A 24,505-nucleotide genomic window follows, 5' to 3' on the forward strand; every position below is an offset into this window, starting at 1 on the left:
CACCTCAGAACAACTGTGGATAAAATTGAGCAAGATAAGATCCTGCTGACAGACGGCCTCAACCCTGGCATGTTTACACTCTTGCATCCCTTAATTTATATGTGCTAGGGCACATTTTGGCATTTCAGACAACCTCACTGCTGACATTAAGGTGATGCAAGGAGAAAGGAAAAGGTGTGCTTTTGCCCCACCATTTTAACATTCTTATAAATGGCCTGAATAACGGTGTAAATAATCAGCAGGTAGATACTGTTTAACATGCTTGACGATATCTTGCGGGCGATGAGGAGATGATCCTCATTAGGGTTCTTGCCGGCTTTATGATATGTGGCAATTCTACGGGGCTAATTATGCATTCGGTTACATGTAAAATCGTGGTCCGGTCCTCATGTCACCTCAGAAGGAGGTTTAATATAATTAACTTGCCTTTACGCTTGACAAGTTGGTGTGATTACTTCAGATCAGGTGAATTAGAGCAGTAATAATTGCTGTCAGATCTTGATTTAGGAGGAAGGTTGTTGGCTTTGCTTTATGTGGGCCAGTGAAATACCTGGAAGCTAACCCCCCCTCACCCCCGAGGCACTGTACAGTAACATTTTTATCAAGATTCACCCCACTGATTTTGATTAGAACAAGTTGCAGTAAACCTTGCTGAATTTGTGGCAGTCGAATAATTGTTTAACGTTTCAGTAGCTATATATGTATTGGACAAGCAACATATGGCCCAATGACGGATTGTTTTTACACTGTAATCCTTACGGATTTATTTAGTTATTCTTTTTTTCATTTTCTTTTTCTCTCTTATTTGATTAAATGTCAAATCTGGAACTCACACATTAAGTGTGCAGAAATACACAGGAAGTTGAACAGATGTTGTATTCCTTACACATATAGTTGTAAAACTGAATTAAGCTTTATTAACTCAGTGACTACCACTCTTGCCATCCACAGTTACCTTGAAAAAAGCCAGGTACGCAAAACATGTGTCAGAACATTTTTTGTTGGTTATATATCCTTCGCCTCAAGCCCAGGCACCGCATCTCTCCTGCCCTACAAAATCTTCACTGGCTCCCGATCACAGCACAAATTTAATTCCTTGTGTAGTGAAGCGGTTTGCTAAAGAGCAGCAGGTGGTCGATCGCTTTCCTCAGCGGGCTTCCTTCTTTGGAACAGCCTCCCTCTTCATATTGAGCAGCACCTCCTTAAGTTCCAGAAAAGCCTCAAGACCTTCTTATTTCCCTCTTCCTCCCCTCCCACTCTCCCAAGATAATCGCACAGCATCTTGATTGGTGTGCAGGGCCCTTATGCATCCTCGTGGCCCTGACCTTCCACATCTTATCATCCCTGCTACTGTCTAGTCTGCACTTGCCCCGGCTCACCCTCCACAACTGGAGGTTGCACTTAACTTTTTCATAGCACTTCACCTGCTGCTCTCCATGAGCACTACAGCTCCTATCCCATAACCCACACCTCTCTGCACTTGCGCGTTCTGAACACTCACAACTTATAGTAGGTTTGTCTTCCCCTCCTCATTGTCTCTTCTTATATACTTCTATTTAATTATTCAACATTGTTGTCATTTCGTTGTTTATCTCCCCTGTCCCCTCCCTGTTGGCCTGTGGGCGCATTGAAACAGTATTTGCTTCCTGTATAACCGCCTAACAAGTGAACAGCAGATACAAATAAATAAATAAGTATAGAGAATATTTTAGAAAAATATTCTTATGGAGCCATCTATATGGCAATGATATTTTTGCAATCAAATGGGTCTTTCTCATTAGTGCAATTGTCTAAATATTATTTACTTTTTTAATTCTTACTAAAAAAAACAAAGGGGGCATCTTGTAACTCAGGGAACAAATGCCATTTCTACCAAGGTTTGGCACTGGTCATAAAGCCATTTCCTCAGAATGCACATAATTTATATATGTATTTATATTTCTATAGGGCGCAAACAGCCCCGGGGCATGGAGGCGCTGTTACATGTGGGAGCTTAGTTACAGAGGGTGTCAGAGACGCTAACAGAGCCAAATGCTATCATACATGGGTCAGTGCAGGGAGCATGTTCACCTGATTATTATAAGCTTGGTAATAGCATAGGTGATTACTGCGTTAGTGACTGTACGACATGCCTAGAAGAGAAGGCAGCCAGCCTTCCACCAAGAACTTGGAACTCTGCAACCTTGCCTCTAAATTGTGCAAAACATGTTGCCAATGACCTTGTTTAAAAATGTCAATTTTTGGCAGAAACGTGAAAAAGCATAATTAGAGCCGTCACAGCCTTACGTTGCAGTGATGGAAGCCTTTTGGCTTCAGTCGTCCCCTTTGCCTGGGATTTCCCCTCACAGGAACACTGCCAGACGGGCTCTTTGTCCATTCAGGGAGCCTGCAGCATTCCTCGGCCCGACACAGCCAACGTTTGCCGTCACGGGCCTCGATCCATTCTCAGCAAAGTCAAGATCTGAGCGCATGCGCAGGCCAGTGAAACGTGCATTCCAACCAAACCTTTGCAGGTCCTGATTGATGAGCCAACAGGAAATGCCCCTGGTCTTCTCTGGAGGAATGGCAAAATGTGCAAAATTCGGAATCGCTACTGTTTTCTTTCCATTTCTCAGAGGGACCAGGATACGCTTTGCAAATCCCTTTCGATTTTCATGATTAATTTAGTCAAACAGCAAAATATTTCCTTGTCTGGTGTTTTTCACGAATAAGCAGCATAGAACATTACTGTTCTCTCCGCCTTAATTCGTATTATGCACATAATTTACAAATTTCTGAAATGTTGCGTCATTCTGTATTTATTTACTTATTAATGGTTGTTAGCACAGGGCAATCATTATTGACCTCCTCTCAACCAATCCGAATGTTTAGAGAGCAGTCAATAACCTCTGGTATTGACTGTATTCTAAACATTCTGTTTTCAGAAACAGAAAGGGAAACAACAATGCAAATTCAATATTTCTCTGTACCTTTGCCTCCTCCTGCACCTTCAGCTCTCTTGGCACCTCCACCTGCTCCTGCACCATCATATCTCTCTGTACCTCCACCTCCTCCTGAACCCACCTTCAACTTTCTTGGCACCTCCACTTCCTCACACACCTTCAGCTTTCTTGGCATCTTCTCCTACACATTCAGCTCTCTTGGGACCTCCACCTTCTCCTGCACCCTCATATCTCACCGTACCTCCACCTCCTCCTGCACATTCAGCTCTCTTGGCACCTCCACTTCCTCGTGCACCTTCAGCTTTCTTGGGACCCCCACCTCCTCCTGCACCTTCATATCTCTCTGCACCTCCACCTCCTCCTGCACAGTCAGCTCTCTTGGCACGTCCTCCTACACATTCAGCTCTCTTGGGACCTCCTCTTCCTCCTGCACCTTCATATCTCTCCATGCCTCCACCTCCTCTTGCACATTCAGCTTTCTTGGCACCTCCACTTCCTCAGGGACCTTCAGCTTTCTTGACACCTTCTCCTGCACATACAGCTCTCTTGGGACCTCCACCTCCTCCTGCACCTTCAGTTTTCTTGGCACCTTCTCCTGCACATTCAGCTCTCTTGGGACCTTCACCTCCTCCTGCACCTTTATATCTCTCTGCACCTCCACCTCCTCCTGAACATTCAGCTCTCTTGTCACCTGCTCCTGCATCTTCATATCTCTCTGTACCTCCACCTCCTCCTGCACCTTCAGCTTTCTTGGCACCTCCACTTCCTCATGCACCTTCAGCTTTCTTGACACCTTCTTCTGCACATTCAGCTCTCTTGGGACCTCCATCTCCTCCTGCACCTTCATGTCTCTCTGCACCTCCACCTCCTCCTGCACATTCAGCTCTCTTGGCACCTGCTCCTGCACCTTCATATCTCTCTGTACCTCCACCTCCTCCTGCACCTTCAGCTTTCTTGGCACCTCCACTTCCTCACGCGCCTTCCGCTTTCTTGGCACCTTCAGCTCTCTTGGGACCTCCACCTCCTCTTGCACCTTCATATCTCTCTGTACCTCCACAGCCTGCTGCACCTTCAACTCCTTCTGCACCACCAACTCTCCACAACGTGTTGCTCTGCTAATCCAAATGCATAAGTCTTCTATAGGTCTGCTCATGCTTTTAGAACCCCTAGTTACCTCCTTCTGGGTCGGGCCTCTGAGCTATACTCAGCTGCTCAGAGAAGAAGGAGATGAACCAGGAGAGGGAACATTCTATTCCAGAGGTGGCTTTGTGAGATCCCAGCAATCCACAGTCTCAAAAATACGTTCTTCTAGGAGAAAAAGGATCATGGCTTGCCACTGTAAGCACCTTCAAGGACATCACCCCTGATATTAGTGGTGCTAATTTGGCTCTTTGTCCAACAAAGAGTTGAGGAGGTTGAATAGTTCAGGGTGGACGTGGCTTTGGAAAACCTGATGCTTCTCCTAGGAACTTGAATATGGTGAGGAGGGTATGTGATGGGGCATGCCTTTGCTGCCAATTGAGTTCTAATTCTCGTGAACTAATCCTACAGATGCCTTCTTGGGAGTGTATGAAATGGTTCTTTCTTGAAAGAGCTCAAAAATAAAGTATGTTATAAATAAAGATTGTGTAAGGTCTTTACTCTGCATGATGTCACTGGATAGGCAGTGATGCACACCTCTATGAATGGCCTTGGCGGTGGTTCGGGATAATAGGGCCTCATATTGATAAACAAACAGCAGACATGTTATATGCAGTGTTGGGGACATTAATACCTACATGAAAACACATCCAATGCAACATTATAAGATAAATATTGTACCAGCATAAGACAGAGCAGTGATTTGCAGGTTTGAATTGACTACTACACTTCAACTGGTCAAAAATAAATGTTCTCGGAACTGACAGACCCTATCACATTGCGCCCCTGTTTCTTTTGCCGTAACTCCAATTTTGAGCGGACCATTTTAACTTCTGATTGATTGTATTTAATCATGTTTTATATTGTAGTCATCAATTAATGTTTTATCATGTCACTGTGCTAGTATAGTTTTATGAATGTACTTGATTTGTGAAGCTACAAATCACATTTGACTCGTACTCCTACCAATATCCTCCTGTGGGTGGCAATAAACCCCCAATGCCTCATTTCTTTGAGGCATCATTTCTATATGTGATGCCCCTTGAGCGGGCCATGAAAATGCCATGACCTGCTCACATAAAGAAGAATTAGGTGTCTGTCAATGCGGGCCATTGGCTTAAGGACGCTGCATTCGTAAAGTCTTGCCCAAGATTTCAAAAGCACAACTATAAAATAAACTGGTCAACCTAAAAGAGAGTGTAGAACTAACCAACTAACAATTAATACTAATATTGCACGTTTTGGAATCCATCTATAATGGAATTATGTCTTTGATGGTGTTCACTATGGCAATAAGCCCTGAGCGGCGGGCCATTACCGCATAAGGTAATGCCCACAGGGCCCATAGTTACAGGCCCAAGCGTAACATGTAGTCCCTTCTCCCTTGCCATGGGGCCCTTGAAGTAACTTTAAAATAAGTTAACAAACAAATGGACACCATCGAAAAGGGAGAAGGTACTATACATAGTCCCTTCTCTCTTTCCATGACGGCCATTCCAGAACGAAAATGCTGTCGGAGATGGAAGTGAGTGCATGCCGTTGCATGATCAGGATTACCATGCAGTAAGGCTCGGAATCCAGCCAATCACAGGTCAGTGTTTTTCTTTTCTTTTGCATGCCGTGTACTAATATACTATAATAGTGGTCACTATACATAAGCGATTCCTAATAAGTCGCTTATGATGGCAACTTTTGCCCATCAAAACAGTGACAAGGAGCAGGATTGACAAGGACAAACATAACCAGGGTTGTCCCTCATGTCCAGGCCGTAGGGAAACATGAACTCACTTTATTTTGTTATACACATAGTGCTATATATTTAAAGACCATAATTCCAATTTCCGAAATAAAAAAGCTTTGTTCACATGACACCACGCTATATGCATCTGCTTATGTCAGGTGATAACTATTTAACTTTGGCTGTACATTCCTAAAAATGGCCTACATTATATGCAAACAGTATGCACGTGTATAAAAGCCACTGATCGGGTGTTAGACAACCAAGACGTTATGGATTTAATGACCTATTACGAATTGTTTTTTAATTATATTTATTTATTTGTCATTTGTAGAGCGCGCATAGCCCGGAGGCATCTAGGCGCTTTTTGCTCAAGAGGGTTGGTTACCGAAGTTGCTTACATAAGTTACAGGTAAGTTTATATGAGTTTCAGACGTTAGTTACATAAGATACATCATACATTAGGTGGAGTTATAGATGAAAATACATTGGATGTGTGGTCATAATGTTTCTAAGAGCCAGGTTGATCTGCCCGATTACTCAGGGATAACAAAACAACGAGGGACTGTTGAGTGGAATGCTAGGTCATTATTGGAAATAATGTATTTGAGTATATTGAGTAGCCATATGCCAATTTTGATCTGCCTGATTCCTGAAATGTATTTTGGATGAGCTGCTTTGTCAGGCTCGTTGTCTCTGTTGTCAGACGGTTTTTGAAGCAGCCATTGTTCGTCTTGCCACTGGGGTCTTTCATGATGAGTTTGTAGGTTGGGACTCGTTATGGAGATCAGTGTATGGACAGAGGAAATGGCTTACAGCTATGACTTGTTTGCGTGAAAATATCGGCTCAGTGTTAAAATATCCCATGAAAAATACCCCATGGTAAAACGAAGATGTAAAAATAAGGAGGTTAAAAAAGCTAATTGAAATAAAAAGTAAAGTAACGAGTAATAATGAACTGAAATAAAGGAAGCAAAAATACGAAATGAGTCCTAAAACCTCTATTTAAAAAAGGAATTTGGCAAAGGATTATTGAAAAATAAAAAATAAAAAATTGTAATTGTAAATGTAATGGAAATGTTACAAGTGGGGACCCGCATACCCAAAGCTGTGCAATGAAAAAGTCATTTTCAGAAAGCAGTGTTACTGTGAAAACATTGGTGAACACCTGTTCCCTTGAATATTCAGCCATTATGTCCACAATACCAACTGCAGCTATCCGCTGTTTATTCAGTCTTTTGAATTTACTCTGTGGGCACTTCTTTTAAAATGCTTGCATTTGTCTGGTCCCAGGCTAAGTCAACAGGTGCCTTTATCCTGTTGACTGCCTCAGGGTAAGAATTCCCTGACTAAACCAACTAAAGAAGCAATTTGATTCCCTCGGTTTTTCCAATTTATTGAGTTCTACATTAAATAGAATCGAAAAGGATCCAACTCTCGTCCGACTGAGACACGTGGAAAAGAGAAGGTCCCATCCCCTTAGAATAGAGAAAAGGAAGGGCTCAGTTTGCCATTTCTTTGCTTACTGTGGCAATGAGGCAAAACTTAACTATGGTCACTGGTTCTCGAACCCACACAAGAGAAGTGTGTTATTTACTATAAGAGCTAATTGCGTACCGAGTCCCACAGTGCAGAGCCATCGGGTAGACACTACCGCAGTCCTCTCTGTCCTTGTAACAATAAATCTTTGGGCAATCTCATACAATTTCTTTCTTTTTTTTTTGCACGCTGTTATACAACCTCAGGGCAGGGTTCCTAATTACATTACTAAAAAGGAACACCTGTAGAACAATCAATAATGCTATAAAATACCTGTGTTCAGTGTTGAATAGACAAGGTGCTCATGAAGTTCATTGATTCATTGAAGGTGCACTATTTAAGCAGTAAGACCGAATCCGGCGTGCCGGATCGGGTGTAGCAGCCCAGAGCCCGAGTTAAAGGCTTGGGTGTTCCTTGCCTCCTGATTGGCTGCCTACCTCTTGCCGGACGCTAATATTGAATGAAGAATGTCACACATATATTTATATATTGTGGGAAAAGGAATCATGAAAATGCATTGGAAAATGCTCCTGTGTGCAATTCTTGACTTACATCTATGGGGAATTGCAAACTGTGAGGCTTTTTACCCAATTTTTCAATAAAGTCTGTTATAAAATGCACCATTTAACCTATTATTTCTAAAAAATGTTTCAGGGGGCGAACCCCACGACGCCACATTGCTACTCTTGGTCGCTCCCACATATTTGGAGGAATAATTTATGCCTCTCTCCAAATAAAACGTTCAGCAATCATAGCTGAATGCGGAGTCCATCTGGACCCATTCATGCAACATTAATTGCGTGTAAATATTTTTCGACGTCATCTGTAAATGCAATATCCGACCAAGTCCATTTTTCAAATTTCAGCGCCTATTGTCTTCAGCCTAGTATACTTTTATGTATTTCATGAGATTTATATATAGATCACTCCATTTTTCAGCCGTTTATTGGTACCCGATAGGGAGAGCAGGCAGTGGAATACAGGTTACTAGATACCCCAGACAACAGGTACTGGGTGGGTTGAAGTAACAGGTCAGGAAAAAGATTCTGAAATGAGCGTTCCATGGAAACCGATGGCCTTGCTTCTTTGTGTTAGTGTTATAAGCACAGGGATTGCTCTGAAGAGTGAGCAACTATGATCTGAGGGTTGGGTGTCGGGTGCTACTCAGGCCATTGTTGAGCTGCAGGGTGTTAGGAGCAAAAGGCACATATGAACAGACCTTTGATCCTTAGCAGGATCTTGCAATGTCTTTTAATAGCCAGATATTTGGTGGTCTTGTAGCTACTGATTGGAGGCTTCATTTCCTGGCACTTGAACATGCATTGATTTGGGGCTATCAACAAGGGATTTGCAGGAAGTATATGTTAAGAAATTAGTTGTAAAGCACTGACGTAAGGCTATGCATATGACAAAAAAAGAATCACGTTCTTAGTATTCTTGATTTACGGTAATTTGTAGAATCCAACTTTAATAGTCTATTGTCTTTCCTGCCAATGGAAAATGCATTCATGTAATTCATATGGAAATTTTATTTCACATTTGGTTTACTTCATGGCAGAGATGAAGGAATAATGTAACCAACAAAGTGACAATATAATGAAACTCACATTTGTGTTGCAAAGTTTGTGTCGTTTGTAGGCACCAACACACACGATTGATGTAGATCCAGGTTGAGGAGGAGGATTATCTTGGACTAACTGGTGTGATGTAGAGTGATGGCTGGATGAGTCACCACCAGGAAAGATGCCTTGGGAATGAGGAAAGGCCTGAGATGGGGACGAGGCTGGTTGGAATGCAGACGACACTGAGGACTGAACTCGGCTTTGCTGACCTCGGTTATGTTGCGACGAAGTATGAGTCTGTTGTCTGTAAGGGTTCCTGAGACCAGAATTCCTCTGGTAACCACGCCTTCCTGACTGACGTGGTTTCCTTTTTTTCTGAGGCGCCTGCCCCGTGTCTGTTTGCAATGGTACTATATAGGGTGTTTTTCCATATCCGTAGTTTCCTGGAAGGATGGAACCTCTTGTACGGTTTCTAAAGAGAAGTTCATAAGAAAATGTTAATCAAATAATGTAAATGTTTTAATTCCAGTTTGATAGTCTCACCAACAATCTATCAAAATAAATATTCTTGTTTAAATATTGTAAATTGTCTTTATCCTAAATACTAGACAAACACATTCTAGTTATTACAAATTTGTTTACACAATTACCCCGTTTAGTAGGGAAGTGTGTTTGTTAATTTTTAAATTGATTATAAATAAAGACAGATTAGCAACAACGGTTTAATTTACAAATCCACTCAAATGTGTTTAAAACTCTACTCCATCACATTAATACAATGAAAATTCATTGGGATTATTTATCATGAGTACAATTCTTAATCTTGTACATGTGGTGCAGCAATTGTTGAAACCGCTCATTACATTCCTTTCCTGCATCAAGGCATGCTTCTAGTCACTAACATGTGGATGCTTCTAATGTTCTAACAAACATTCATACTGGAAATCATTGGTCCAAATTGAAAAACATGCCACACAGAGTAACTCGTACTTACACCAGACCTACAACTAATTTACTCGGAGTAAGTCAGGTGTAAGTCAAAGCTACTTAGTGTAACCTCTTTTGTGAATAGCATTGCCCTCATTCTCATGTGCTATACGGCTATATCCTCTAAACACTGGCATTGTAATATAGAGGGAATTGTGCTACACACCCCATTGTCTGCAGCCAAAACTTGCACAAAGGATTATTGAATGTCACCCCATTCAATTCAATTCAGCTTAATTTCGGTTGTAGACCATAAAAGTAGAGCAAACACACATATAGAGAAATGCTAAAAACAAAATTAATTATATCCTACAAGAGTCATTAAAACAACAAAAGCAGATATCAATTCATAGGCACAATTTCATCTGTTTTTCTCTCCTATTCCATGTATTACTCTAGGTTTACTGTAAAAAGACATCAAGAAAACTATTATTTTAACAGTTTTTAACCAAGGTTTCCCTTTGTTTGAATGCCATAAATATAAACAGAGAAACCAAGTTAAAAGCAGTCATGGACAGGGATAATTTCATGGCAATAAGAGCCTCCCTCCTGGTATTAATCGCCTGTGAGATTGGTAGCGGCCTCAACCATGTGGACCTCAGGTCTTTATAGAGCGGGCATGACAACATAAGGTGCACATCATCTTCAGTTATGGTGGCACATGCTGGACGGTATGCAGACAACGCCTTCCCCCAGTGTCTCATAAACCTCCCTAGCGGGATGATGCCCAGGAGAAATTTAAGGAACAAAGCTTTCTTTCTCATTCAAAGTAATATTTTCAGGCCAGGCTGATCAGGAAATATCCACATTTAAAATACCTACTGCTGACGTCAAACCAGGTTGATGCAAAAGGAAAATCAATCCCGTTACACCAGTCCAGTCCAAAAGATGCCCAAAATCACTCTTAGAAAACACTTCCATGCTTTGTCCAACAGTGAGGCGAAACGAAAATGATCTGGGTGATTGTTTCTGCACCTTTAATACATCTGCACATATTGGAAGAGTCACCAAGGTTTGGGTATTTTAGTTAAGTATTTGTTGAAAGACTGATGTTAACTCACATGTCCACCAGTTCAGGTATCGGTAAGACCTGGGGTGTTCAACGTTTGACTTACTACATATTTTAGACTGCAGGTTTAGTCAGTTTAAGTCAGTATAGTGAGTGGGGATGACTCATGGGAGTTGCAGCCCCAAACATTCTGGTCATGCCGATGCCTGGGTTAGGTACTCCGCTTGGCTTTCATGGCACAAACATCTATTCTGCATGCAATTTACACCACCTCTTTCCATATCTCTACTCATGTTCCAGCCCAGGATTGTTCCTACTGTTTCTTTTTGACGCATGTCTCTCATCTAACAAACTAAGATTACTCCCGTCTTCACTCTGGAAGACTTAATGGAGCCATTACTAACCATGTCAACGATGCTCCAAAATCAGATTCCTTGGAGCCCCTCACATGGTGCATCTTTCTTGAGCAATGTTGATGGGATATCTTTGTCCTAACCTCAGTAGCACTGCGCCGGGACCATCTTTCATCAGTATAATTCCCACCTTAGCTTCTCTATACTCACTAAGAACCTCTCAGAGAGGGTATTGTGCATTATGCATTCATCTAGCACTTAGATCGCCTATGAAACGTAGCACTGCTCCTTGTAAATAGATGGAAGTCGTTTGTAAAGCTAACCCATTTCTCCTCTTGCACACCGCACATTCACAGTTTAGCGGAGGGCACAGTCTCACTTCACATACCCTGCACTTACATATAACACAAACACTATTGCACATCACCAGTGCCATGCATGAGAATAAAGGTAATTTAATGACAAAAATGTGAACAGCAGCTCTCTATACCCTCAAACACAACCCTCCCTTTTGTCCATAGTATACCTCTGCTGCGCCCATAGACACTTGATCTAGACATGGGTGACTAGCGGGGTCTTGGCTACCCTCACATAACTTTAATGGCTGAAATGCACACACACACATAATAGCACCTCCCAAATTCTCCCAAATATTTGGACTGCGGTCCCTCGGATAGCATGCAACCAAAAGCATGTTGGCATCATAATTATGGTGAAAGGCACTATAACAAAAGACAAAATTAAAGAATGAATGAATTCCCGTTCATCGACCATGAAGCATCTGAACCTTATTTTGACATTTGCATCCCATCTTAGGGTTCTGTACTAAGTGGTGTGGGTAGTTTCAGAGCCAGCCCGGCTTCTTTGGATCAGGTTTAGATGGATTACGGTGTAAGGTTGTTCCTTGATGATTATGTTCCTTGATTGTAATTATTCATAAAAGGCTACTGAAAGTGACGTGTCATAGTATACTCTATTCAATGGGTTCCTTTGTCTATTTTGGGGCATTGTTAGTGAATTTGAACATGATAAAGCATTTCATGTAATGATGCATCGATGCCCAGGTGGATATCTTGCAAGCTAAATGTTTGACTCTGACATGGAAAAATCATGCCCTTTGCAAATTTGAGTCTTGTGGCATGGTTGACTCCTTGCCTTCATTCTTCCTATGTTGATTAACTATGTTTAATTAACTTTCCAAGTCATCTTGGGCCCTTGCTCCTCTCCTCCTTCCCACTCCACCTGTTGTGTCCCCCAGGGCTCTCTACTCTCCCCCTGGCTCTTTAACATCTACTTTGCTCTCCTTGCACACCTCATTGCCTCCTTCTCCTCCACCTTCCAGTGTTACGGAGATGACACACAGCTCTTTTTTAAACTCCTGCACCCTCAACTGAAGCCAGAAATCCTGGAGTCATCTTCGACTCCTCTCTTTCCTTCCTCCCTCACACTAAAGACTTTGCCAAGAAGTCCCACGTTTAGCTCTTCCTTCTCAAAGGAATGTTACCTTTTCTCACTTTCCCTCAAAGGGCTCAATGTGACCTAAGCCCTGGTTTTCTCTAGGCTTGACTACTGCAATAGCCTCCTCCTGAATATACCATCTTCCACTATGCAACCCCTCTTGCTAATCCAGAATAGGGCAGAAAGACTTATCCTTGGCCTTAAGCCCATGGACCGCATCTCCCCATACTGCACTAAAAAGTCTTCACTGGTCCCAGCTGCTGCACAGATTAAATTCAAAGAGTAGGTGGTTTTTCACTTTCCTCAGCGGGCTCCCTCATATGGAATAGCCTCCCCCTCCCTCTGTGCCTTGAGCAGTATCTTCTCAAATTCCAGATGCTCCTTAAGACCTTCCTCTTTTCCTCCTCCTTCCCTTCCTCTCTCCTCTGCTAATCCCAGAGTTGCTGCGATTGGTGTCCTGGGCCCTTATGCATCCTCGGGCCCTGACCTCCCACACAAATTCTGCCCAGCTCCCGTCTACCCACAGCACTTGCATCTGCACACCCTCCGCCCTGGAGGTTTTCACTTACTCCTCCCGCGGCTCAAGTCCGTGTGGCACTCAACATTCCTAGCAAGCACATCATCTGTCGTTCACCCATGAGCTCAGACTCCCCTGCACTCACCCCCTCTTCCCTCTTCCATGCTGCACTTGCACGTTCTGAATGCTCACAAGGCATAGTAGGTTCGTCCCTTCTACCTTCCCCCCCTCTGCTCTTAAATATTGTGATTTTAATGTTGTTCCCACCCTTCCTCCCTCCCTGCCCTGTGGGCGCTTTGAAACATTATTTTCTTACTGTATAAGAGCTTAACAAGCAAACAATAAATAAATAAACATGAGCAATAATATCACTTTACTGACAGGGCTTAGAAGTAGGAGGAAAATGCATCAAGTGCTACATAAAACCACAAATTCATACTGCTAAAAAAAATATGTCGATTTAAAAGCAATATGGCATAGCGTCTTTTTTAATGAGACGTTGTTCGTATAAAATAAGTTTACAAAAATTGGATTATATAACATATTCTGTGACATGATTAGGTTGACACGGAAAGCCCCATGCATTATTTAGCTTTAACAGTGCCACAGAAATTGCTTTTTTCGGGTCTTTTTGCTGCACATATGGCATTAAATGCAATCCTCGCTACTCTTGATTTGTACATTTGACAGGCAGGTGGCATGTTAAGTTTTCTTTATGTTTAAAACAGGCAACAGAGAATAAGAGGGACATGAAAAAGAGAGAGACAGATCTTCTTTAAAATTTGGAAGAATGTTGTGAAGTGCTTCCGGTGACTCCAATCAAGACAATCAAAAGGGCATCCCTCGGAGGTAGGGAATGGATGATGAGGCACCATAAGCCTGCTGTGGACTGTTGGAACTCATGCATACTGAGGTGGGTTGAGTGATAAGTGTGATGCTGGAGGTGTTCCTGGCTCTTGTTTGTCTTGTGCATAATGGTGGGTTCCTTATTGGGGAGAGCATAACTATTCTATTTGTAAGAGTGTCATAAATGAAGTCCAAGATACCTTTCAAGGACTGTCACTCTTGTGTAAAGAAAAGTGGGAGTGGCAATCTCCTTGGAGTGATTAATATGCATTTTGGCAATGAGCACTTTACTGTTATGGGAACATAATGTTACTGAATTGCATTGCCATAGCGAATGATATATTCACGGGTGATCCTATTGGCCAAAATCCATTATATGCATGAGATAATGATCAACTGGGAGGTTGAACAAATTCTATCCCTAGACATCATGATGATCTTTACAGAAGCCCAGGCCGCATTAATGCTTGAAGAAGAGATACCCAGAAAAAGGAATTAGAGTAGGATGAGAAGAGCAATTAGAAGACAGGGAAGGGAAGGCGCTGAAATGGTGGTCACGTGACATTATTCGGTACAATGGGTGGAAAATAATGGATATACGAAGACTCCTAGAACCGAAGAAAGAACTTCTCCCAAATGCCGCTCAGCCATGTCCTGTGTGTTCTAGTAACATCAAAGCCTAAACACTGACCCACACAGTAGAGAATATCATAAGCATCTTCACTGAAGTTCCAACCCTGTGCTCATATTCACAATAAGAAGCATTCTTGGAACGTGCAGGATTTGAAAGGATGGATCACTCCTCTTTTAGATCGAGGTTCCCACAGAGTGAACTGGAATAATGATCAAATGAGGACTCGGAGCCAGAAACAATGGTAGTAAACTTGTCTAGCTATGAGTTGAGGGTAGCAGAAGAAAAAACCCTTAATAAACGATTATATTTTGTTATTACTAAGAATCATGATCCTTTTGAGTTCAGAACTGAGTTTCAACAGTTCATGCAGAAGGTACATCAAAACTAGTTCTATGAGAATCAACCCATATATGACACACAAAACCATAGTGAATTATGTAATCTTTCCACCTTTAATCCCCCTACCCATAGCCATTCTCCAGAAACCATAATTTTTAAGAGAAGGGTCATGCAGGAGGTTACTAGGTTAGAGAGTGTTGAAAGAGAGATCATATGCTCAAACTAGTGGAACAATACCAACATTTTGTCTCCAAAATTATGACCATTTCATTACCGTGCATTTGCGCGGTAATGAAATGCCGATGCCCACTACACTGACTAATAGGAGCGGGGGCTGTGGTGGTGTCCCCTGCTCCCTTTTGTCGGTGTAGTGGGGGTCAGGGCTGCAGTAGTGTCCCCCCTTCCATTCGATGGGAGCAGAGACAATAAAAAAAAGAAAAGAAAGACCCTGCAACGCCAGTTTAGACCCCATTAGTGTGCGAAAACGGACACTGCAGGATCAGGGAGATACCGCTGCACACTTCATGGTGTGCCAGCGAAAAAAGGTGAGTGGGTGGGGGGGAGGAGGTTGCGGGGAAGCAGGGAACAGTGATCTGTTTGATCACTGCGCCGCACCATAATGGGTGTCAGCAATTTATTTGTCGACATTATGGGCACGGTAATCACATAGATTCAAACTAGCCAGAAGCAATGAGGTGATTATACGACAGGCTGATAAAGGGGGTGCCACTGTTCTTCTGAATCGAACAGACTATATCAAAGAGTGCAACAATCTTCTGGCGGATAAGAAAAGTTACGTCATATTGAATAAAGATCCCACAGAAGAAATTGTCCAGGCCGTTACGGATAAGGTGACACGAGCGTTGGAATATCATATGATTGGGAAACAAGAGGCAGACTTTCTAATGTGAGAAAAGGGAAGAATCCCGGTATTCTATATTCTGTCCAAGATCCATGAGAATCCGTTGAACCCACTAGGCCGACGGATTGTATCAGGAGTGAGTTCCATTTTGGAGCCCTGTCTAAATATGCTGATTAATATCTAAGGCCTTTCGTACAACAAAAGAACAGCCATTTGAGAGATACCACTGATGCCATTAACAAAATTGAAGGTTTAATTTTCACTGCGGGTACCCACCTTCTGATGTGTCTGGACATTCAGTCATTATATACTATGATTCCCCAGAGGGAGACACTGCAGGTGATTGAAGAGGTGTTAAGGGGTCGTAATGATGACCATCCGGTGAGCAATGGTTTCATCCTGTGGTGTACCGAGTTTGCTCTGACAAAAATAAAAAGTTTGAGGGTCGTTTTTTCCAACAAGTGGAAGGGACTGCTATGGGTGCAGCCATGGCCCCTAATCTGGCTAATTTATATGTCGAAATGTTTGAAAAGACTATGGTATATTCTGACCAGAATCCCCATAGAGAACAACTTAGACAATGGCTTGGGTACGTTGACGACATTTTAATTGTTTGGAAGGGAACAAGATAGGAAGCAGAGAGGTTCATTGTGTGGCTTAACCTACAGAATGTATTTTTGAAATTCACTAAGGAAATAAGTGATTTTGAGATACATTTCTTAGACATCACCGTCTTCCATCAGGAGGGGAAGCTATGGATTAAACCCTATAGAAGGCGACTTATAGAAATGCGTTATTACATTATTACTATAGTCACCATGCCAAACATATTAAATCAAATGTACCGTTTGGACAGTTTCTAAGACTCAAATGCAATAGTAGTAAGAAAGAACATTATCAGATGAGTGCTTATGTATTGAACAACAAACTTCTTGAAACAGGATATCCTATGCAGTTTGTGAAAGACTCAGCCAAACATGCTTATAACAATAACTGTTAAGCACTCCTGGAAAAAGCATCCCTGAGAACGAGGAAGAAAACAGGGCCAGTATTTGTCAACACTTTCTCAAACCTGTCCTATAACATCAAAACAGTGATTGCCAAGAACTGGAAAAAAGTGTACACCAATTTGAAACCTGCCCCTCTAGTAGCTTATAGAAGAAGCCAGAGCTTTAGGAATAGTATCGTCAGGAATGACATAACAGAGAAACATCAGGTTTCTACCAAACAAAACTACACTTATGGGTATGCCTCCGTCTTTTGCCATTTTCCCTGTTGACTGTGTGTGATGTGTAACTTTACCATGAAGACCAGCAAAGTTGACGTTGGACTACAGGTTAAATGGTGTATAAAGTGAGTGCACTGGAAGAGTGCTGTTCTGCTGTTCAGTGGAGCAGCGCACAGCTCCACCTCCTACCGATACTGAGGTACACACATTATGGCTCTCTATACTTAAACCACAACGATGCTGGAACACGCACCCACTGTGTTTGTAAATCAAAATGACAGGCTAAATGGAGAACCAGATAAACTGCAAAGGGGCCTAGTAGAATGAGGAAATTGAAACCACAGACTTCCAAATCAATTACAGGTGGGAAAGCATTGTATATTGGCAGTCAACACTCAAATATTATTGCTGCCCCTAATCAATCTGAAATAACAATTGGGGATAAAAAGCACTTTTGACTATTGGGTATGTTCCCAGACTTGTGAGGTAATAGAAGTTGTATCTCAGAGTGATCCGTGTATGCCTCAGAATAATTCCTCATCAACTACCACAATTGAGTTCATTGAACCTGTTATAGACCAAGAATCAAATTTGTGAGGGAATAGATCAAGAACCATTATTAGATCTATTTCGGTCCCTGGCTCCAAAAAAACTGCAAAGAAACACCAATCCCAAACAAACAAACAAAAAAACAAGAGCCAGCCCTCCATACCTAGAGCAAGCAATAATACATTTAAAACAATCATTGAAGCATTGACCATTCCGGCTTGAACTATAGCCGCCAGACCTTGTTCAAGACCTTTCACACTTGTCACAACAAATAGCATGCAGATGAGTGCCGGGATACAGATGCATAATCTCCCCATATCTCCGTCCACTCCAACAAATCACATTGAGGAAGAGAATGAGGAATTGTTGAATCTTTCGACATACTCCATCACGTCCCTTCTTTCAATAGGTGAAATACAAGAGAGCTTGCATCAGCCTCGGTCTCTACAGGAAAATGGACGAGAGGAAATAAGCATAGTGGAAGTAGTGGCGGATTATCCTAATTTCATGACTATGGAACAAAAAAGATTGTAGATGCCTTGCCTGTACAGATACCTTGCATCATTTTACTGAAAAATCCATCAAGGGATTCCGTCCTATTTTTAAGAACAAACATCCTTATAGTTCTACTATTCACTTGTTGAAATCTGAATTACGTAGAAACATCAAGAATCTCAATGAAGCTAGCCCTGAAGACATAAAGAAGGAAACTACGAGACTTCGCACACATTACAAAAATGCTATTAAACAACAACATAAAATCTCCATAAAAACAACTTGATGGAGCACGAATGTTAGCTGTAATAACTAACAAATCAAGTGCTCAAATTAGGAGATTACTTAAGGAAGGACATCCTAATGTTCACTCTTCCTTGTTATAAAATGCAGTAAGCAACTAGGCCTGGGTCAGTCATTTCTCAGTTCTTTTCTCAAACCCTTTGCATTCTTCCACTCCTCCCCAACTTCTCAAAACGGATTTGTCCAGGCTAGTTTTTGACCGTATAGATATTCTGTTGTTAGTTAACAAACTAAGCACTTCAAGAGCACCTGGCCCTGATGGCCTTGCGAAATCCACACTTAAAGCCCACCCTGAGCTGGGTGCCGCCATTCTAGCAATCACTGTAGTTTCCACCCACCCTGGTGGAGTGTGGACGGATGGGGAAGCCTGGACTCAATTTTCACGTATTCACGCTATTGTCCCTCACGAGACAGGCCCCCCCCCATGTACAAAAAAGAGGATTATACTTCCATTTATTCTGACGTCATTATGTGGCCCTCTGGATGTTATGGACCACAACTCCCATGGTCCTTCACCACTTGCTATGCTGGCTAGGACTGAAGGGCGTTAAAGTCCATCTGGTGCGCTGCCGTTGCATCGGCAGGAGTACCCCATCATCATCTCCAGAGTCTCATCATTAAACCACCCTCCCGTTTGGCAGAATAATCTTCATCTGACTCGCCCATTATGTGCCCTCGGTAAGTGATTGATTGGCGCAGTGGCCTTTGATGGACCTGAATCAGAGGGGCCTGAGAGGGGAAGGTACACAAGTCACAACACAGCCCATTCACCACCCGAGTAGTGGTAGGGCGGGGGCGGCACATCAGCCCTGGCATACAGTCTTTATACCGAAAATCCTATGCTGACATGATTATATAACGAAACTTTTATAAAGAAAAACATAACGAAAATGTATGTGAAGGTGGGGTAAAGGGTTAACTATAGCGGGGAAATGGTTGGGGTGGGTTTTTAGGGGTGAGAAACGGAGGTTGTTAGGGGGAAACCTCCCAACAAAAAAATAATAATATCGTTATGTTTTTCGTTATATGCTCATTCTACATAAAATGCGCCGTTGTAAAGACATGTAACCATCTGCCCTTGCATAAAAGAGTGAGGTACGACCAATATATATCATCTGCCCAAACACGATACTGGCGGCAGATGTAGGATTAACACAAACCATGCCCCAATGTGCGACCCAGAAGTATGGAACAACTTAAGCTTTCATGACCGCAGAGAATGCACGCAAATAAATACTCTGCACGGAGACTAATTTTATGTAAACCAGAGTAATTCTGACCTGCACTAATCTGCCAAACAATCCGGTTTAATTTAATGTTTAGCCCCGGCGGTGTCATGTGTGGTATCCAGTACGAAATGTAGGAATTGCATCCAAGGGAGCAAAGAATGCGGCCTTTGAAAAAGTGCAAAAGCCAACATCAAAGGTATTAAGGGAGATGTGATGACGGCATGCTGAACAGGACCACATTTCCAATGCTTGAGTGGGTCGCAAGAAGGGGCAAGTGGTTATGTGAGCCACAGATGCAGAGCATGTATTTTACAAGACGCATGCAAACAAATCACAACCGTTTAGTTCTCCGTGTCTCGTTTTGCATTCACACTCCCATCTTTTCTTTCAGAAACACACTCTACCACAATTGCCCATTTGAACCCTGTGGCCCCGATTCTCAAAATCGTGCTTCCCCAGAGGATAGTTCAGGGGCAATGTGCTCGCCTTGGAAGCAAGACGACACGGAGCAACACAGGTTCAATCCCCGGATCTGCAGTTAGAAACCTCTGGGTATTAAGCGCGTTGTAAATATCATATCATATCAAATTAAAAAAACACAGAGGATTCATTTTTTCATATGCACTCGTTCCTGAAACGCGCAGGTCACCTTATTCTCAAAGGTGACCTGCATACTTCAGAAGGGGCTGAACAGTGGCACAAAAATGCGCTGTCCAGCCCCCATGCATAAATGAGTGTCTGGAGCTTGCACTTGGTGTCTGGGAGCACATTTCAAAGAGGCAGGCCCTTAAGTGCACGTCTATGTGAAATGATCAAAAACAAAAACATAATTTCTATCCCTGTTTAAGGGCTAAAAATGCTAGTGTGACAACCGTGGCTGTCGCACTTAAAGAAAAAAACATGGCAGGGTCAAATATGACCCTGAACAAAAGCACAAAAAGGGGAGCAAAGGGCATCTGAGTGAGTGCATCTAAGACACGCTCATTCAGATGCCCTTTGGGAATTGGGCTTCTCCTTTTTGTGGCGCAAGTTGGGAGATGCGCCCTACTTCTTTCAAGAATTTGGTCATATATACGCCAATATCTTTGACATCACCAATGATCCTACCTCTCCCCAGGACTCTCTCCCACTAGGGTTACCAGATGACCACCATAGGCACCGTGTTCCAGTCCAGGGGTTTCATGTCTCCATTGATACCCTTCGTTGGGTCACTTCAATTGAAAAAAATTGACTTAAGTAAAACTAAAGTAAACGGAAAGCCCAAGAATGGAGTTGGTGGCCCTGATGACATGGAGTCTTCTGATAACGCAATCGTCCATGCATCATCAAGGGCTGTAGGTTCACTGATCCTACTTAAATTTAGGACAGTATGAACTTGTCTCGTATGTTAGGTTTTGGATTCCGAATGGCTCACGAGTAAGGGGTGTGTCGTAAAAGATTCACAGTGGATTATAAAAGTCATGTCTCGTGCAATCTAGGGATATGGGTTGCTTGACCTAAAAAACTTGACCTACTGCTGATTTGACCAAATTTATTTGGTCAAATTTTTTATTACTATTGCGGAGGGAGACCCCACTCATTCCCCCCTAATGCGGGAGTTGACCCCCTGCACCCTACCCCTGACATCCGCCCCACCTCAACCTATTTCCTTAACCCACCCCACAACTATTTTTTAATTACCAAAAAGATGCAGTCAAATCAGAGTAGGTCAAGTTGGCATTAGGTCAACTATGCCAATACCCAATCTAGGGAGAGTGCAGATATGGAGGTTGTGTGAGAAGGAGGTACAGAAGGAGGGAATACACAGTTTACTGGCAAGAGTGTTGTATTGTGTTGCTGGGTTTGCCACGTGACATGAAAGCATGCATACTGCAAACCATTCAAAGGATTTAAAAAGTCACTTGAGGATGAAGGAGTTGTACTAATGATAATTGTGATAGATAAACCCAGGACTGAGAAGTCATAACTGTAAATATGGTCTGTGGTCCCCATCATCTCAAGAAAGAGGAATACATCAGTCTATGGAAGCCTGCAGGAAAACGCAGGCTGCAACTACTGGATACATCAGGGGACCTCACCAGAGTAGGGAGTCAAATGAAGAATTCCAGGACCACGCGTGCCAAGGGTCACAGATGAAAAAAGATCATAAATGGCAAATGGACATTATATCACAGTGGCCCTGTGGCAAAAGGGGGCCCAGACTTGAAGCTAAATAGCCAAAGACTTCAAACGAGGGGAAGGAAGAAGTGGTTTCCAACCAATTGCACATCAAGACAGAGTCAGTCAGAGGGTATAAAATACTCTAACACACCCTTTCTATAAGGTCCATGAGAGATTTGCTGATCAGATGAGATAAGAAGAGAATGGGTTTAGCACACTTTTGCCGAATGGTTACTTTGGCAAATTCGGTTGTGCTGCATTTCTTTACAGATTTGTTTTACCACAAACAGGATTGATTGATTGATTTGTTATTTATTATGCACCTATACACAAGTGTTTCAAGTCGCAACTACGCAAGGGAAGGGAACAAAGGGAGGACAAGACAAGCGATCTTACTAGGCCTAGTGTCATTTAGATCGTGTAAGTGCACAGCAAGAAGTGCAGAACGAGGGTACATGGAGAAGTGCACCCTGAGCAGCAGGGCCCCGAGTTAAATGCAAGGAAGGCTGGGACTACAGGAGACAATCCCAGTCCAGTAGTGCAAAGTTAGCCAGGCGGCATTGCAAGATGGGACAGGCGCAAAGTGCAGGGGGATTGGTCTGGAGGGTTGGGGGGGTCCTGGTGACCAGTACGACTCAGAAGACAAGAACAGCCAGTCAGCAGACAGAGCATGAGCAAGGGAAGGTGAGCAGGGGAGAGAGATCGAGAAAGAAGAGGAGAAAAGGAAGGTCTTGAGGAGCTTCGGGAATTTAAGGAGATACAGCTCAAGGCAGAGAGAGGCAGGAAGGCCATTCCAGAGGGAGGCACCTGCAGAGGAGAGAGATCTACCCCCCCCCATTCTCTGCTTGGAGAAGCGACTCACCCACAGAGAATTAGGAGTAGACGAGCAGAGGGTTGTAGGAGTAAGGTATTTAGGAAAAGAGAGTTGAAGGTAGTGAGGGCCATAGACCTAGAAAGCCTTGTGGATGATGCAGAAGGTCTTAAACTTGATCCTTGCAGCCACAGGGACCCAGTGGAGAGATTTGAGGGCCGGAGACATGCAGTCCTTGGGCTTGAGGCCAAGGATAAGTCTTGCTGTCCTGTTCTAGATGAGTTTTAGAGGGCGAGGAGTAGATGTAGGCAGATTAGGAAAGAGGCTGTTGCAGTAGTCCAGTCTAGAAAGAACCAGGGCTCTGGAGACAGTGGGCTTCTGGGGGAAGGTGACAAAAGGGAGAATACCTCTGAGGAGGTGCAGCTGGAAATTGGCCTTCCTGGGAAGGTCTGTAATGTGTGGAGAGTAGGAGAGAGTGGAGTCAAAAATGTCCTCAAGAGGGCCCAAAGAGGGCGGCCAGAGAGAGAGAGATGAAAAGCGGGAGAAGGGGTCTCAATGAGCAGGATCGCAGTCTTACTGGCATTAAGCAGAGATCGTTAGAGTTGCACCATGTCTGAAGAGCGGATGGATAGTCTGGGATGACCGGGGAAGAGGAGAAGGCCGAGGGTAACGTGAAAGAGAGCTGTGTGTCATCCGCATAACACTGAAGGTTAGAGGAAAGGGTAGAGATCAGGAGGGCCAAAGCGGCCAGATAGACATTGAGGGTTATGTTAAGGCATGAAATGGGGGGAGGGAGTGACAGATGACGAGGGGGTGGTCGGCCCGTGCTGTTTGTGGTAAAACAAATGGGCAAAATCGGCAAAACAAAACTCAACAAACCAGAGGATTTGAGCCATTACATAGTGGTTGCCCCTGAGCGGCACTCTGAACCAACCATGAAAAAGCTGTTGAACCTGCAATGAACTTTGTACCATGAAGTGGCACTTTAAAAATCAGGGGCACTGGCAATCTTAAAATAAAATAAGAGCAATAGCATAGGGAAATCTGGACACAAACCAGGCTGTTTTGTGCCTTGAGAGATGTTATGTTAGCCTATAAATTGTCAGGTGTATTGACCCACGTTTGAGTCATTAAGCTGCAACATTTGGTGCTATGGGCTTAGAAATTCCAAGATGGCCAAAAAGCCCACATGTGCGCCAGAATCCAGGAGAACTGCGCAGTTTGTGCGCACACCAAAATGGTTGCCTAACCTTCCACCCACTAGTGCGAGCGTGATGTGCCAGGGGTGCCATGAGTGGAATGTGTGCCAAAGGAAAAACAGCAGTGCCTGTTAGCTTAAAAAGCCCTTTGAAATCACCTTGGTTTCTCTGAATGCAAGCTAAAAATGCCTATGTCAAACATTGCAGGATATTCAAAAATCTCACTGAACACCAGCAGACATTGGCAGAATGAAGTTTTGTGTGCGTACAAAATCTGGAAAGAAAAAGAGCCCAAAACAATGTTGATAACAAAACTGGCTGAGCTGTGGAGGTCAGCAGCTTAAGTTAAACTGAACTGAAAACCACTAAAATCGAAATGTTTAAATTAAATGAGGGACCTACTTTTGAGTGTCACATAGTTTGTAACTGTTGAAATGTCATAGTTTTGAACTTAGAATCAGCACTCTAGCTGCATGTGTAAAAATTGTCAGTTTGATTTGAATGTAGAAAACTGGAAACAAAAAGTGACATTTAGCTGAAACATTGCTTAATGAAACTGGATTCTGCCTGACAACTACCCCGACAGGAGTTGAAACTGGATCAAC

General features: G+C 43.0%; 1 protein-coding gene across 1 annotated transcript in view; it reads right to left on the bottom strand.

The window, feature by feature from the left end:
- THSD4 (thrombospondin type 1 domain containing 4) overlaps positions 1–24,505 on the bottom strand; it is a 1,773,455-nt gene that overhangs the window by 1,275,145 nt on the left and 473,805 nt on the right. Inside the window, exon 5 of the mRNA XM_069624755.1 lies at positions 8,967–9,393. Coding sequence (XP_069480856.1) covers positions 8,967–9,393 — 427 coding nt within the window. The remainder of the gene's footprint in view (positions 1–8,966; positions 9,394–24,505) is intronic.

The sequence above is a fragment of the Ambystoma mexicanum genome, chromosome 11 (genome assembly GCF_040938575.1).
Source record: "Ambystoma mexicanum isolate Mex_15411 chromosome 11, UKY_AmexF1_1, whole genome shotgun sequence".
Taxonomy (NCBI): domain Eukaryota; kingdom Metazoa; phylum Chordata; class Amphibia; order Caudata; family Ambystomatidae; genus Ambystoma; species Ambystoma mexicanum.